Raw genomic sequence first — 16340 nt, forward strand, 5'->3', positions numbered from 1 at the left:
GGTCTCCCTGGAGGCCTTCTAGTCTTCAATGGCTCCAAGACTGTTTAGGTTAACATATTTGTTACTGTCAGTGCACTTGGTTATGGAATATCATTTGTGGACACAGGCCTCATACTACGAGCATAAATTTTTTGTTGTGATATCAAATTATAGCATTCATCTATAAATGTGCACACATTTTCATGAACTAACTTTATTGCTACACATGCATGTACACAAGGTATTCCACTTATTTGCCATGCTAAACAAGTGCACTCGTGTTTTGTAATATCTACAGTCAAATGAATTATTCCATTAGGAGAAAAGGTTTGTACTGAGATATAATTTTCTCTATAAAATTGTGCATACAAATTTTCAACCCTTGCAACTTACTCCATTAGTTTTGCCTCTATATTAGGTCCTACCTTATCTTTCCAATTAATCATAGCCATTTTGGATGCTAATATCTTATTTGCCAATTTGTCCTGATGCTCATGTATTAAAACATCAATATTGTACTTTCGCTCCTTCACAATCCTAGTGTTAAATGATTCAGTAAGATTTGTTGTAATGTTATCCCATTATTTATAAGGAAACTTACATTGTACCCATCGATCTATATCTCCTTGAGCTTCAACCCATTGTGCTAATTGTGGACTGAACAATCTAAGGCTCCCTATGGCAATATTAAATTCTTTCTCATGCCTAGCATAAACAATAACATTAAGTAATTTTAGTGCAGCCTCCTTGCTATTCCTCGACGTCCTCCTCTAACCTCTATTGATTTTTACATATTCAGCATTAAAATTTTCCTTTACATAACAATAGCAATATGTATGTCTCTCACTACTAAAAATAGCTTGCACAGCCCCAATAATGGCATTATGCTTATCAAAAACTAATGTTATCTCAATTGATTTTATGATATCTTTGACATGTTCGAGAAACTAAGACCAATCGTCAAATGTTTCTCTACTCACAATAGCATATACTAGCGGAAATAGGTCATTGTCCGCGTCATAAGTAAAAGTTGCCAACAATGTTTTGTTGTATGGACCTCTTAGAAAGCATCCATATATATAAAGTATGTGTCAAAAATCTTCTAAAAAACCTAAAATACAGCATCCATATGCCATGAATAACCTATCAAATCTATTGGTATCGGAGGCATCCCATTTTACAACTGTCGTTGGATTAGTTTTCCTTAATCTATCACAAATTCAAGGGATTATCATATAAGAATCTTATGGAAGACCATGTATATTTTGCAATGCTTTTCCTCTTCCCCTATGTACTTGACTATATGTCAATCACATACCATACTCTCTATACAAGTTTCTTCTAGTTTCATTCATACTCTTGTTTATAGTAGACCTTAAAACATCAGCAATGATCAGTGAAGTTAAATCTACTCTTGCCTGATGTGAAACAATAAGCTTGTATTGTGTATTGTGGACGTGCTCGCCATTGAATCTTGTTACCCTTAAAAAGTCACTATGTTTTCTTATTGAATATGCTATAATACTCCATGGACATCTCTCAACCTTGCACTTAGCAATGACCTTTTTCGTATTGTTCTTAAACTTGTATGAAAACTTGTACCCAATACTATACTTGTACAAAGTTTGTCTAAAGGCCATTGCATTGGTAAACATTTGGCCCTTACCTACAAATAAGTCCTTCCGTTTTGTTGAATTCATTTTAGGTATTGGTGTAGGCATTATTTGTACATCACATTCTAATGGCAAGTCTTCAATCTCAAGACACAAACTACATGTAGATAAAGACCTTCCCTTTAAACCTCCTAATAAATTATCAATTTTGTAGAAAATTACAATCCAAGCACATTAGTAATACTACATTTTAATATTATATATATTAACAAAAATAATTAAACAACTTACACATATTGGTACTTAGTTGGGTCATCTATTGATACTTGTGTAGTATTATTTTTATTTGCAACTATATATACATGTCTACTTTTTTATTATACTTAATTAAATGTTCTACTCCATCATCATCAACAAGATCTATAAGTGTGCTTCTATCAATGCCGAGTATGAACTTCATCTCACTTCGAATGTTTTCGCACCCCATAATTGTTGATAACATTCTTCTCAACTCTTCATAACTTGTCCCTTCCTTTATATTTCTTATTCTTACACTCCCATCCACATATTGCATACTACCTTGGCCATCATATGTAATTTTTCCTCCCATATAAAAAAAAATAATAGATGCTTCCCAGAAGTACTAGCCATCTTTCATGTCAACCTGCACCATACACAACATATTGATAACTACCAACAGCATTTTGACAACTTCAACTTCAGCAATTAACAACACATACAAGATATTGTCAATCTATACTGCACACAACAAATTGAAAACTGCCTATGCCATATTAACAACTTAAGCTTCATCTATTAACAACACATATAAAGTATTCTTAACCTGCACATCACATAATATATTAACAACTATCTATAGCATAATGACAACTTATACTTTAGCTATTAACAACATATCTTACTATCTCATGACAGACTCATTAGCTTAACTAGGTAGCATTAGATTTTGGAATAAACTATTACCAATGCAACCCCAATGACCACCCATGATAGATATATTGACTAAGAGAGAAAGAGAGAGCCCTATTCTACTAACAAACCATAAAATACTAGATTAAATGATTAACAAGGAGTATATGCAAACTAATCTCATCATTTCCTTACTTTCATGAGGTCACAATATCAAATTCTTTAAAGCTCAAACCTAGGTGCAAGAATGTTCAAATGTGGGCCCTTTTCCTTCATAGACTCTTATACACCTCAAACTAAAGATGATTGTAAAAATGTGTTCATCTTCTAGCTACAAGTTGATCCTTCGTATGCCATTTTGAGGACGATTGCGAGATGCATCTCAACTGTTGTTGCCTCTATCATGCACGAAAACCAGTTTTCTTTCCTCTTTCCTTCTTTTCTTCCCTTTTAATAAGCCAATGGCAAATGAATTTTTTTAGTTTTAATATTATTTACCCCTAAGGATCATGGGACTTCATAGTAATTTTGGCTTATTCATGGGACCTAGGAGTATTTAAGTTTGATGTGTGGGATCTCATTATAATTTTCTCAATGATTTTCCTATAAAGCATTAAAAAGAGGGGAAAACAAACTTGGTGCTATCGAGAGAGACAAAGAAAATGTCGAGCAATCCAAAGTCTTTGATAGCAAATGCAGTCAACTAGTGTGAGAGAAATATAACTAATGAGAGAAATATAACTAAGTGTGAGAGAAATATAACTAAGAGTTCTGATTTATATGCGAACAAGGTAATCAAGTAAGTGAAAGAATAAAAGGATAAGCAATCATACCTTAAGCCCTCAAAGAAAATGTTAAGTCAGTTGAAGATATCAACTAGGGTGAAGACGTCGATTCCCTCGCTAAAAAGTTGTTGAGACACAAAGCAACTTAGGGGTGAGAACTCTTTAACAAACTTGGTGAGAGGCGAGAGTGCTGAGATAAGAGGGATTGTTCGATAATTGGTTACAGGCTTTAACTGGGCAGTTTTAATTGCAAGTCAAAATTCAAATTAGGGTCATTTTGGTCATTTCTCAAATACCTAAATTACAGCTAAGGATTAAGGGATTCTGGAATAATTTTTCTATTTTGTAGGACTTGACTATATTTAAGTTTTTTCTATGGGTCATTATTGTGATTTCCCTAATTTTTATTTAATATTAAATTGCTTCCATGGCATGCCCGTCTTCCCCAGGGAAATTGCCCTTCAAAATCTTTCTCTTTCTTTGCTCTCGCGCCTCGCTTGCACTTTACTCTTGGCCTCTTTCTTACCTCTTTCCTACTGCCACCTCTCTTTACGCCTCGCCCTCGCTTTCACTGAGCCGAAATTATCAACATTCATCCGTACCTCGCTCTCTCCTACTATGATTTCTGGAAAAGGTGAAATTTTAGTCTTGCGTATTGGTTAGTGCAAATATGAAGATTTTGGTCGGCTTTTCCAGTGCTGAAACATGAGGCTTCAGTGCTTGGAAACTAAATGACTTTAATGGACGAAAGTTCTTGCCCCCTATCATGGTCAGTCATGTAAATTTGAAATTTTATGCTTAATTAATGTTAAATAGTTGAAGTATTAGTTGCAAATATAGCCAGTTTGGCTCTAAGTAGTACCTACTTCTTTTGCTCTGTTTTTTGTACCGAGTTGATTGTTATGCATGCTGAGTGATAAATAATGGAAGGATTAGTTGTGAATATGGTTAGTTCAATAGTACGTAACTTTAGTGCTTTTATTCCAATCCTCCTCCGACATCGCCGACCTAGAAGGCGGCCAGCGGAAAGCATCGCTCTAGCTTGCTCATATCTTATTAGTTCTTCTATTCCACTCATAACCTTTTGTAGACGGGATGGAGACAAAGTGGCATCAGTTTCAGTACAAGTTCAATTTGTGGGTTGTGAGGTAAAAGCTAAGGCAGGGCGAAATTTCACACGAACATGTTTGATTTGCTCCTCAAACTTCGCAGGCCTTATGGGTCAGCCATCCGGAGTTCGCTCTTTGACTCTCGGTTCTTCTCCTGTAATCTTCCCCCTGTCTCCTTTCTTGTTTGAAGTACTACTTTTTTCCCCCCTTTACTTTTGATCGATATTGACTGTGAGTTGTGTCTATTATCCCCTAGATGCTGCGCAGAATAAAAATATGGAAGCTTCAGCTGGAGGAAATTCAAGCTTCATCCACCCTGGTGCAATTGTTCACCCCAATGCCGTCATAGGCGAGGTATTTTCTTGAATCTGAATTCTTCACTTCAAACCATCTTCACTATATTGTTTTCTTCCCGTAGGTATTATTTGTTTCTTTCTTATTGCATCTTTGTATGAAGGTTTTTTGAGGCAGCTCTAGGTTGAGAACATAGGTCTACATGTCGTGTCCCTTTTTTTTTTTTTCCCGTGTTGAGTATATGATGTACGGCTGTGGTGGGGCTTTGATTGTGGTTTGTTTGAACTTGGAATCCGAACTCTTTTGTAAATAACTCTGTTTCCATGTTGTTTCACTGGGAATTATTGTGGAGGTTACTTTCTTCTGCCCCAAAATTAATGGTATGCCAATTATGAGAGAGGTAATTTTGGCTTGCTTGACGAGTAGCATCATTTTACAATTTGAGAAAGAAACAAAGAAGAGGCGCATGAGTAGAGCATGGATTGTGGATTGGTTAATCTGCATGTTGTTTTTGTAGTGTGCTGTAATGTATTGTAGTTGTAATGCAGTCTGAGTATTAATGCAGCCTATGTCTTTAAGATCTTATGGTCTCTTGAACTCATCAGACATGTTTTATGCAGCTTAATGTTTTCTAGTGATTGGTATCCTGCTGTTATGCTCAGGGGGTTTCAATAGGACCTTTTTGTTCTGTGAGTTCATCTGCAAAAATTGGCAATTTTTGTAAGCTATATCCTGGAAGCCATATTTTTGGAAGTACCGAATTAGGAAACAACTGTTCATTGATGACGTAAGTTCAGACCTAAGATTTCTGATTTTGCCTAATTTTATGCTTTTTGCAAGGAGTACTTTCTCTTTAACCATTATATGATTACTTATTTGGAGAACTTTGTCTGGCAGTGGTGCCGTTGTTGGTGATGATCTTCCTGGATGTACCATTGTTGGAAGAAATAACAAAATAGGGTATCATGCTGCGATTGGTGTCAAATGTCAAGACTTGAAATACCAGGTATCTTATTGGAAGCTATTCACATTAAGAGACTTTGTGCATGCGCGCGTGCATGTATGTGATGATATGCCCTTTTAATCATGTCATTCTATGTCATCTTACCCTTGAGGTTCTGATTGTTGAAGCTGAATTCATGTCATCATCAGTACTTTTTGGATGTTTTATTAATATAGACAACTAGTCACTTAGCTTATCATAGTTACTTCTGCCTGAAAACACGAGCATAAATCACTATAAAAGATTCATTAGAGAGTTGTTCAAGTTCTAATAACCTGATATGGGACTGCAGATCTATAACAGAAAAATATGAAGTAGGGATCCTATCAAACAGATGTCTAGAATGGGTAGACTTCTTCTGTGCTTCTTTGTTGTTTCACATGCCAAAAGATGACATTGCTAACCTGCATAGTTATCATTTAGAATGTCTTGCTATGTTCACTAACTCTTTAAGCTAGATAGCTAATGACCTCTGTATCAATTATTTATGAATGGACTGAATTGTATTATATGTACCTATTTCATGTGAAGCTGAGTCATGTAATTCATCTCTGGTTTTTTTGAGTCATAATAAATGCTCCTAATTATGCTGCTATGTAGCCAGAGGATGAATGTTTCCTGGAAGTTGGTGACAATAATGATATTAGAGAACATACTTCAATCCACCGATCTTCAAAGTCAACTGATAGGACTGTAAGGAGATTGCCCATTTGGTTATGTGCATGTGTAGTTTTTCATACTCTAACATGCACAATATGATCAGGTTATTGGAAACAACAATCTTATCATGGGATCTTGTCATATTGCCCATGATTGCAAGGTTGGTAACGACAACATTTTTGCAAATAATACTCTTCTTGCTGGACATGTCATAGTGGAGGTAAGGCCGCTTTAAACAGATGTATTTTTTTTTTAAAGGAAAATTTATGTAATTTATAAAATTAATCCACCCTCTTCAAATGAAGGACTATGTTCACACTGCGGGTGCCATCGTTGTTCACCAATTCTGCCATCTTGGTTCCTACTCTTTTCTTGGTGGTGGTTCTGTGGTAAGTGCATATTTCAATCTGCTGGCCTTGAGTCACCATTACGCTCTTATAAAATGGGTTGTCCTCAGTTTTTATTATAAAATAGAGCCTTGTTAAGGTAAAGGATAATACAGAAAGAAAAGACAGCAGAAGAATATGAATGAGGGAGATTCTTTGGTTGTGATATTAAAACTTCAGAATACTGAATCAGTGTTGCAACAGTCTTAGCTTATTCTGACCAAAAAACCTATTCCCCTAATAAACCAGAATGAACAATAAACAGGAACAATTTCAAGGTTTACATAACAACTACACAGCACGACCACTGGCATTTGAGGGACCAGAACTCGTCACCATATTCACTATCAAAATACCTACTTAAGGTCCTCTAGAAGCCCTAAGGACCAGATTAACCAACAAGTAACTTTCACTACTCCCTAACACAGCCCATGCCGCAAGACTACACCTAGAGCACACTAGGTCAGCACTTGCTTTTCCTATGTTTACTCAAGAGCTTTAGCATAATTCCATGGACCAGCAGAATTATTCCCTTCTATTCCTTGTGTCTACCTTAATTTCCTCTCATGTCATAGTGAATCCAGCTGCCCTATCATTATACTGTTAATTTTCATTGATAAATTTGAGTAATAGTTGAATTTGCAAGTAGTGTCTCAGCCACTATTGATGGAATCCTGTGCATGAGGATTATGTCCACTTTGCATTAAATTGCTAATACTAAAAGGTCCTTTTGAAGAACTTGTCAAACAAAGGAATGCTACAATGAGTTTATGCCAAATGAATTGCTGCAACTACAGTTTTTGTTTTTACATGAATGCAGGTTTCACAAGATGTTCCCAAATACATGATGGTGTCGGGAGAAAGAGCTGAACTTCGTGGTCTAAATGTAGTGGGTCTTACTCGGCATGGATTCAGCAATACAGAGGTTCTTGCTGATAAAATTTTAAGTTCATTTGATTTCAATTCAAATTATATCTTATCTTGCAATTAATAATTCTTGTGCAACATTCTAGATCAGGAGCCTTAGAACCGCTTATCAAAAGATATTCATGTCCACAAATGCAAACACTAGGTCCTTTGAAGAAAGACTTGCTGATGTGGTATTCTCTTGTGCTTTTGTGTTGCTTTAAGTAAATAAGTTATGGATCTAGAGACAACCTTCCTTGGTCAAATCTTAATCAATTGTAAACTACTTTTGCAGGAGAAGCACGAAGAATTGACTCACTTTCCTATTGTACGTGCGATGTTGAAATCTGTCCGTGATTCTTTTGCAGAAGATCGACGTGGAATATGCAAGTTCAGAGACTTGATTGGCTCTTGAAGCAAGATGAAGTGAGTACACAGACACACACAGATATACCAGGAGGTTCTTTGCCACTCCTCATGTGTCATGGCATGCTTAATTCATAAATACTCTGTTTGCCATACCCATTTAGCTAGGACATCTCCTTTCAAGGAAATCAAGTGACGATTAAAATACTATATTATTTGATTGTTTTTTGGTGTAAACAGTTGACAGTTTTACAGATATCTCATGCAATTTTTGCTTGAATTACAAGCTGATGTGAATTTTATGGAGTAAAATATGACAGCTGTTCTGGCAGGTCTGAAGGAGTCAGTCTACACTGAAGCAATTTTGATGGAAAATATTGTATTACTAAGAGCTTGTGGCATGAAGAGGAGTTATTACAATATAAAAAATTGTTTGTAACAATGAATTCTTGTATTTTTTTCTAGTATTGATTTGTGATATAGGGATTTCTTGTGAGAGGTATAGTAACGCAAGTAGAGTTTTGCATTAATCATGTAGCTACTTGTATTCTGCACACTCTAAACCTTGAGAACTTCAGATTATGGCATGAGTTACTTAACCAAGTTGCTTTCTCCCTACTCACCAATTGTAATTTTGGGTTCAAGTAATTGACTTGAGCAGTTGTGTGTTTTGTGGACGATGTATTAGAGATTCTGAAGCTAGATCATGAAGGATCATTTAGCAGCCTGTTTTTGTCTGGTTAATACTCTGTTTTTAAATATAAGTAAATCTTTATTAACTCACAATTTAAAAAAGTTGGTTAATTTTGATAATTATATTTAAAATTGATATGTTAGGCCTAAAGTGTCCTTGTAAATAATGTATACTTTTTTACTAATTTGAGGATACTATTCATTTGTGAGGGTAATTTGGTAAAAAAATAATAGATGTATTTTGAAATTTGTAGTTTCACCTGTAAAAAAAAAAAATGAAACATGGTAGTTTCTCTAAGAACAAGAAGTAGAGGAAATATAATCATTTCTGGTTTTTAACCACTTACTGATTTTAGACTCGAATATTTTTCCATTCTTCTTGATTTGATTGTGAGGATCTAGCGAGCCCATTTGATATTAAACAAGACTATGTTGATTAGTGCATGAAATTTTGTATTGTGTACGAATTATTGGGGGGATAGCATATGCTCCCTCATATTCAAAATATTAGCATTTTCTCTTATATAATCTTGGCTCAAAATATAACCAACTTAACAGTTGTAGAAATTTGTTTCTCCATTTTACTTATTGTGATTTATTAACCTTGATTCTTGTGGGAATTTGTAACTTTTTTCTCATCCATTATTGGTAATTGAGACTAAGAATAAATAATAATAATAATAATAATAATAATAATAATATGAAAAATATGTTATTGGTATGTAGGATATTGTTGAAAATTACTTATATTTTGGACGGAGTATTGTGATATGGACTCAAAATAATTGTGAATCATTATTTACAAATACCCTCATCAATCAATTATAAAATAGTATTCTTTGTAAAGGTGAAAAAAAAAAAAGGATTTCTAATTACCCACTTAAATTAACACTAAGATTCAAATTCATTTAGAGGGAATGTGATGGGTCCTTCTCATCTATATCAACCCTGATTACCTGTTATATTTGTCACTTTTGACTTGAAGAAAGTGATTACTCTGGATCACAACTCTTTGCAAAATTAGAAAGCCACATCAAGTATATTAGAAAATTGCAAGACTTTTTTAGTTTTTTCCAACTTAGTTAACACAACTTGAGTGCTTTTATCTCTTTGATGCTTCTCCATTACCAAGTGGTACCACTGAAACAAAGAAAATCATTGGAGCTATATATCAGTTAAGTGCTTATCCATTAGTGACAACCTTACTCTGTGCTTCTTTTTAATAAAATAAAACCATAGTCTGCACTGTTGTGTTTCTTTCTTTAGTGTATAATGATATGATCAAAAAGCATATTTGAGACTAACTACCAGTGATTTATCATAATTTATATATTCTTGATTGATTGTGACTTGTGAACTAACCCGGTCCATTCTTTACTTTCTAAATTTTTTCTTTCTAAAGTATAAGGAGTAAGTTTTACCAACAGTAAATAATATTTTCCTCAAGGTATTGAAAATAATGGATAAATCTCTTACAACTAAATTGCTACACTCACAAGAGTTGGGTTTGTACTCTCAACTATTTGTTTATTGAGTGACGAGTTTTTTTTTTTTTTAATTCCCGCTAATTTTTTAGCTAGTTCTGCTCTATACTTTTTCCTCATTTGTTTAAAATGAGTGCTCTTTTTTATCTACTCAGTAGACCAATAATGTAGGTTTGCTGTGACTTGTGACTATGTTCATGACCCAATTTGGCAAGAATCAAGATTTAATAAAGATGCTGAAATAGGCAGGCAAGGTAGGTGTTCTCATCCACATTATTATTATTATATAGTATTAAATCAAAGGTTACTTGAATTATTCACAAGTCACGGAAAGAATAATCTTTTAAAAGATGCTGAAACTTTTGGTGCTTTTGAATTTAGTTCATAAAATTTAATCTTTAAATCATATTTTTTAAAGTATCATAATTATACATAATTAGTCCTTGTTGTGCTGTTTTTCTTTCAAACAATAAGGACTAATTGTAAAGGATTAGAAAACTTTATGGACTTAATTAATAAAGTTTAAACTTCACAAAATAAGTCAATAACTAATACAAACTTGAAAGATTAAAAATTTCATTATATCATATCTTAATATCACTTTAATATAAAAAATTAAAGTGCCAATGGCAATTTGTTTAAGTGATTTAATTTGATGCCTGTTTTGTTAAGATCGATCTTGACTTTAAATTTCGTGCATGAAGAAAATTGCTGCTGATATGAGAGAGTTTTGCTTTTATATAATTTGATTTGACTTGATCTAAATTAGTTGAAGTTGAACACAACTCTTAAAAATTCCCACATATTACACAAAAAAGAAAAATTTGAAAAGTGAGTATAATTTTGAAAGAAAAATAATTTATTATTGTATCATATGTGCTAAAGGGAAATGGATGTAATGAACACTAATAATAGGATTGGTGATGTTGATAGTTAATAATATATTTAGACAAAGTTAAAGGCAAAAAGAGAAATTACTCTCACTAATATTAGTTTTTTATTGCCCGCAGCTTTTTTTTTATTAGATGCAATCTTGTCAAGATATGATCAAGTATTAAATATGAGCATTTTTTTTGAGTAAAAATTCAAACATTGATTTCACATCATGAGGGACTCGTCTATTTTGCTATACCTAACTCCTACCGATATAATATTAAACTATTTTTACTTAGCAAATGGATAGGAAAAGGCTTCCAAATTTAAAATGGTAGAAGTTGTTTGAATAGTTACAAATGTCCATAAAGATGTAGTTTATTATAGTCACCACCAGGCACTTAAATATTTAATGCTTCATATAGCCTCAAAACTTAATAGCTTTCGAGTAGAATGAGTAAATTATTATTAAAAAAAGAATATGAGTAAATTAATAGTTTTGATAAAATCATTAAGAAGTACATGTTATATGTAGTATATAGTACGCATGTAAAAGTATAACCGTATCAGGCCAGAAAAAGAAAAGAGATATGATTTTAAAGGACTTTATATATATATATATATATATATATATGATTTATTTGGCGAGCACCAGATTCCCCTTTTAAACAAACCAATTAGAGAATTTTTAGTATAAGATTAATGGATAGCATTATTGGTATTTTGACCTATCAGTTTGTTTTCTTCATAGTATAAAGAGTATGCTTTATCAATAATAAAGATTATCTTCCCTAAGTATTGAAAGTAAAGGATAGACTTCTTCTCACTAAATTGTAACATACATAAAGATTAAGATTTGAATCTTAACCATTTATTTGAGTGATGAGAACTTCTATCACTCATGCTATGACTTTAGTTGGTTTTAAGCTATTAGTTTTTAATAAGAATAAAATAGAATTGGAACAACTTGATTGCATATTTGAAAGATATGTATTTCACGAGTCTAAAAAATATATTTCATTATATACAATTTATGAATTGTGTAATTTATTAAATTTTTTATAATTTATAATGGCAATATCAAATTCCATTGGTGCACAAAATAAAATAAAAAATTATAACAAAAATATCTTTTATATTTCTAAATAAAAAATAACATTAGAGACAATTAATTTATACGTTTCAATTTTAACACCATAAAAAATTTCTAATTATTAATATATATTTATAATAAATTATACTATTCATAATTGTATGAATCTTAAACAAAAATATTCACTCTCAACTTCTGTCTAATACATGGATTTTATATCTAGCTTTGTAAGAAAATAGATAATTAGAAATTTTTATTAACATAATATTTCACCAAAGACACGAAAAGGGTAGGTGCATTGGTATGTAAAATGGTGGGAAGACCAAGAAGAAAATAGGAGGAATGATAATTGCCAAACACTAATTTAATTAATTATAGTTAGGTTACAAAATAATAATCCTAGCTTGTTGCAAATTGTGGCAAAGTAATTGTAAATTATACTCTACAAAGTTGCAAATAAAAAATGTTAATTGTAAATAATTATTACGAAATCTAATTATAATTAAATTGATAATTTAAGACCTAAGTATCATTCCTAATTTTTGGATGCATGGATGAAAGTAGAATCTTACAATTAGAAGGGAGGTTTGGATTTTGACTTTAAGGGTGTGTTTGGATTAAAAATTTTAAAACTGGGGTTAGAATTAACTGAGGTTAGCAAACTGAGGTTGGAAGAAATGTCTGTGACTTTAACATAATTTATGTTTGGATACCTTTTTTCATAAGTCAGGTAAATGAACTAAAATTTGTTTGGATGATTTGATTCAAAAATCAATTAAAATATATAATGACAAAAATAGACATCAATTTTTTTTGAATATATTTTTGTAACTAATATGATATTTTTAGGAAAGAATATTAAACTTACAATTGAATTTTTCAGAAAAGTAAAATTAAATTATACAATTTTATTTTTTAAAAGTTAGAATTAAAAAATCTAAGATAAATGACATACTAAATTTTTTTAAATTTTATAAATGTGTTGCACTGATTTTAAAAAATAAATTACATTGCTACTAACTTAAAAAAATTATTGTTTATGATTAGTTTTTTTATTCCATTTAATTTAATCATAATTGATTTAATGATTCAATTTGTATAATCTCATATTTCTTTTTCTTTTCATTTTTTCCTGAAGCCTTGTGCAAATATTTTACGGTAAGATGAGAGATTGAGGAAGCCAAGAGATATCGTGTAAGGACAAGAAAGAGAAAACCCACAAAACAATAAATGCCAACTTCACTTTCTCACGTTACGTTCCTCCAGAAGCTACATTTTGTGGCTTCAGTTCTAACGCCCGTTTTTTTCCCAACGTTCTTTACAAAATTTTTGTAGCCAAACAAGAATAAAATTTTTATAATGAGCTTTTGATACCTCAACTGAGGTTTTGGTTATCCAAACCTTAGTTACGTATTTATCCAAACATGCACTAAGTCTATTTAGGTTTTCAAAATAAAAGCAAGGTTTATTTAATTTAGATTAAATAGACATTTTACTATAATAATAATAATAATAATAATAATAATAATAATAATAATAAGGGAAAACATAATTTTTGGTCATTGCACTTTACTTGTGTTTTACTATAGGTCCCTTTATTTATTTAGAAACTTAGAATACTGAAAAATAAAAATATAGGGATCTAAAATACTCAAAAAAATGCAGGAACCTATAATAAAATACGAACAAAGTACAATGACTAAAAGTTATATTTTCTTTAGCAGTAGCACCCGCATCACTTGATTCAACTAGTTGAATAAATTAAATTAGCTTATCATAGAATATCAAATTCAAATCATAAAATAAGTAGTTGTATTAAATAAACATGTTAAAGACATCCTCGAGTTATTGGTGAGACATTTCTCTTGAAATCAAGCGATGCAATCAAATAATAATAATAATAACATAATAATAATAATAATAAATCTCACCAGCGTGCTCATGGCTCATATTGACAAGAATAACAGTATCTTGTTTTGAAGAAGAGATTCGAGTGAAGCATAAAGCCAAATGAGTGTCAATTACATGACGAAGGAATGCGTTTGGACCGCAGAAAGAAAAGACACTAAAGAATGCTCCACTTGGGTTCCATTGAAGTTGCATTATTGTCATTAAACTAATCTGGACTCAAATTCTCAACAAGTTGGCCCTAAAATAATATATCAGAAGCAGGTAGGCCACAGATGCTATATTTCTTGCTAAGTGGTGGATCAGATTTCATATATCTGATCCATCCCAAGTGCTGTGTCTCATTCATGAGTTTTCCCATTTATAGATATGTTTCAAAACATGCATAAAAGGTCTTTTTCAATGTTTCATGAGTTGATTAAGGATTTGTTTGGAAGGAGAAAATTAATGAGTAGAAGAGAACTAAATTTTTCACCCTTATTTTTCCCTAATGTAGAAATATGTTGACTTTGGTATTGATTATGATTAATTTAAATGATATTTTGTGTTTAACGTCTTTAAGTACTCTAAGATAGTAAAAGTATTAAGTTTGATGACTTAGCTTATCTAATTCTTCGTTTTCAAACTTTCCGAAAAGAATTTCGAACTCCTTGTCTGATTTCTCTATTCTCAAATTCTTCCTACCTTCCCATATTGGTTTAATGCTAATCTTAATCCTTTTACTCTTTCAAAATTAAGCTTATCCATTCAAAATTTTGGTTGTTCAGAAAGACATTTTGAGACGTAATTTGAACTTGGATGTTGTTTGATTGTAGATTTCCTTTAAAAAGTCTATTTCAAATGTACTTTTCAGACCACTATTAAATGTGTTTTTTCAGAAGTAAAAATATTAACTTCTAAAAAATCCTTTTCAAACATTTCAAAATTTTTCCTATACTATCCTCATTTTGTTTTATATAGCCTTAAATAGTCAGCATTTTCAGGCTTCAAAAACAGAAGTCCCATCGAACAGAAGTCCCATTTTCTTTTTTTATTTTTATTTTTAATTGTAATTTTAATGAACGTTAAATATTTATATATATATATATATATATATTTTTAAATATATGCAAATTCATATTAGTTTATACTTTTATTATTAACATATCAATTTTTATGTCATTTAAAATTTTTATCACATTTATTAAATATTTTTAATATATTATATTTGTATAATAAAAATTACAAATTATCATAAATTAATATCTTTTTGATAATTATACATTTAAAAGCATATTTCACTATACATAATCCAAATGATTTTTAGTTTATAAAGCTGACATTTAAAAAATGTATCTAAATATAAATTTTATTATAACAACTGACTTTTATTAAATTAATTTTTGTCATATAAATTTTTAATAAACTGACTTTTATCTAATGGAAAACCAAATTACTGTCATGCGTTACTAAAATATACATTTCGAAAGTTTCCTAGAATTTTGAAATTGTCCAAGAATTTCGACATTGTTCCTGAATTTCGGAAGTGTTACCTAAATGTGTGAAGTGATATTGACTTTAAAAAATTCTGTTTTTTAAGTCTTCACCTTTCCAAACTTCAAAAGTCACCTCCAGTTTCGACATTCTATTCTCTTTTTCATTTCCTTGAACATATCAATTTTAAAATTCCTCTCTATGCTTTGAAAGTTTTTCGAAACTAAGCTAAACTTCAAAATTCCTCTTAGCTCTTCATTTTCTAAATACTCTGTGAATTTCGGAAGTTGTCATAAATTTCAAAATTATTCCTTTATTGCTAAATCTGTGCTCTTGTATTCATCTCAAAGAACTTTGGGCAAATTTTCTTTGATTAATCGTGAACCCATTGTTCATATATTCTCTGATCACATTCTTCTTAATTCAGGATTCCATTATTTGTTCTTTAAACTCGTGATTTTCTTGTGTTTATTTATTTAATCTAAATATTCCAAAATTTTGTAACTTAACAAATTTCGAAAGTGTTCCTTTTTATGGAAACTTACCCAATATTTTCTACTTATGAATTTCAAAAATCTTCTTAACTTTTGAAATTGTCGCAACAGTTATAATATCAAAACATTAAATGCATATTTTTCTTTTCAACTGTTTTAGTTTAAAACATGTAATCTAGTTAGAAAAACTTCTTTCCTCCATCTTTTTAGGATAACTCAATACCATTGGTGTTGATTAATATTGGAAAAAGCAATGGAAAAAGCAATGCAAGTCACAACGGAAAGATTAAT

At 31.3% G+C, this 16340-nt stretch overlaps 1 protein-coding gene across 3 annotated transcripts; it reads left to right on the forward strand.

The window, feature by feature from the left end:
* Positions 1–3768: 3768 nt before the first annotated feature.
* Positions 3769–8649, forward strand: LOC129293470 (probable acyl-[acyl-carrier-protein]--UDP-N-acetylglucosamine O-acyltransferase, mitochondrial). 3 transcript variants are annotated; one of them, XM_054931462.1, is made up of 12 exons: positions 3769–4076; positions 4398–4572; positions 4673–4770; positions 5373–5497; positions 5608–5716; positions 6314–6406; positions 6477–6593; positions 6679–6762; positions 7580–7684; positions 7773–7859; positions 7961–8091; positions 8364–8649. In XM_054931462.1, the coding sequence occupies exons 2-11, from the start codon at positions 4491–4493 to the stop codon at positions 8078–8080; spliced, it is 1020 nt and encodes a 339-aa protein (XP_054787437.1). In that variant the 5' UTR covers positions 3769–4076; positions 4398–4490; the 3' UTR covers positions 8081–8091; positions 8364–8649. The 3 variants fall into 3 exon arrangements, with proteins under 3 accessions (XP_054787437.1, XP_054787438.1, XP_054787439.1); XM_054931463.1 differs by having other exon boundaries at positions 3769–3941; XM_054931464.1 differs by lacking the exon at positions 3769–4076 and having other exon boundaries at positions 4531–4572; positions 5331–5497.
* The last annotated feature ends 7691 nt before the right edge of the window (positions 8650–16340 follow it).

This window comes from Prosopis cineraria, unplaced genomic scaffold (assembly GCF_029017545.1).
Source record: "Prosopis cineraria cultivar Desert tree isolate PC_DT_omini unplaced genomic scaffold, ASM2901754v1 PC14, whole genome shotgun sequence".
NCBI classification, from domain to species: Eukaryota; Viridiplantae; Streptophyta; class Magnoliopsida; order Fabales; family Fabaceae; genus Prosopis; species Prosopis cineraria.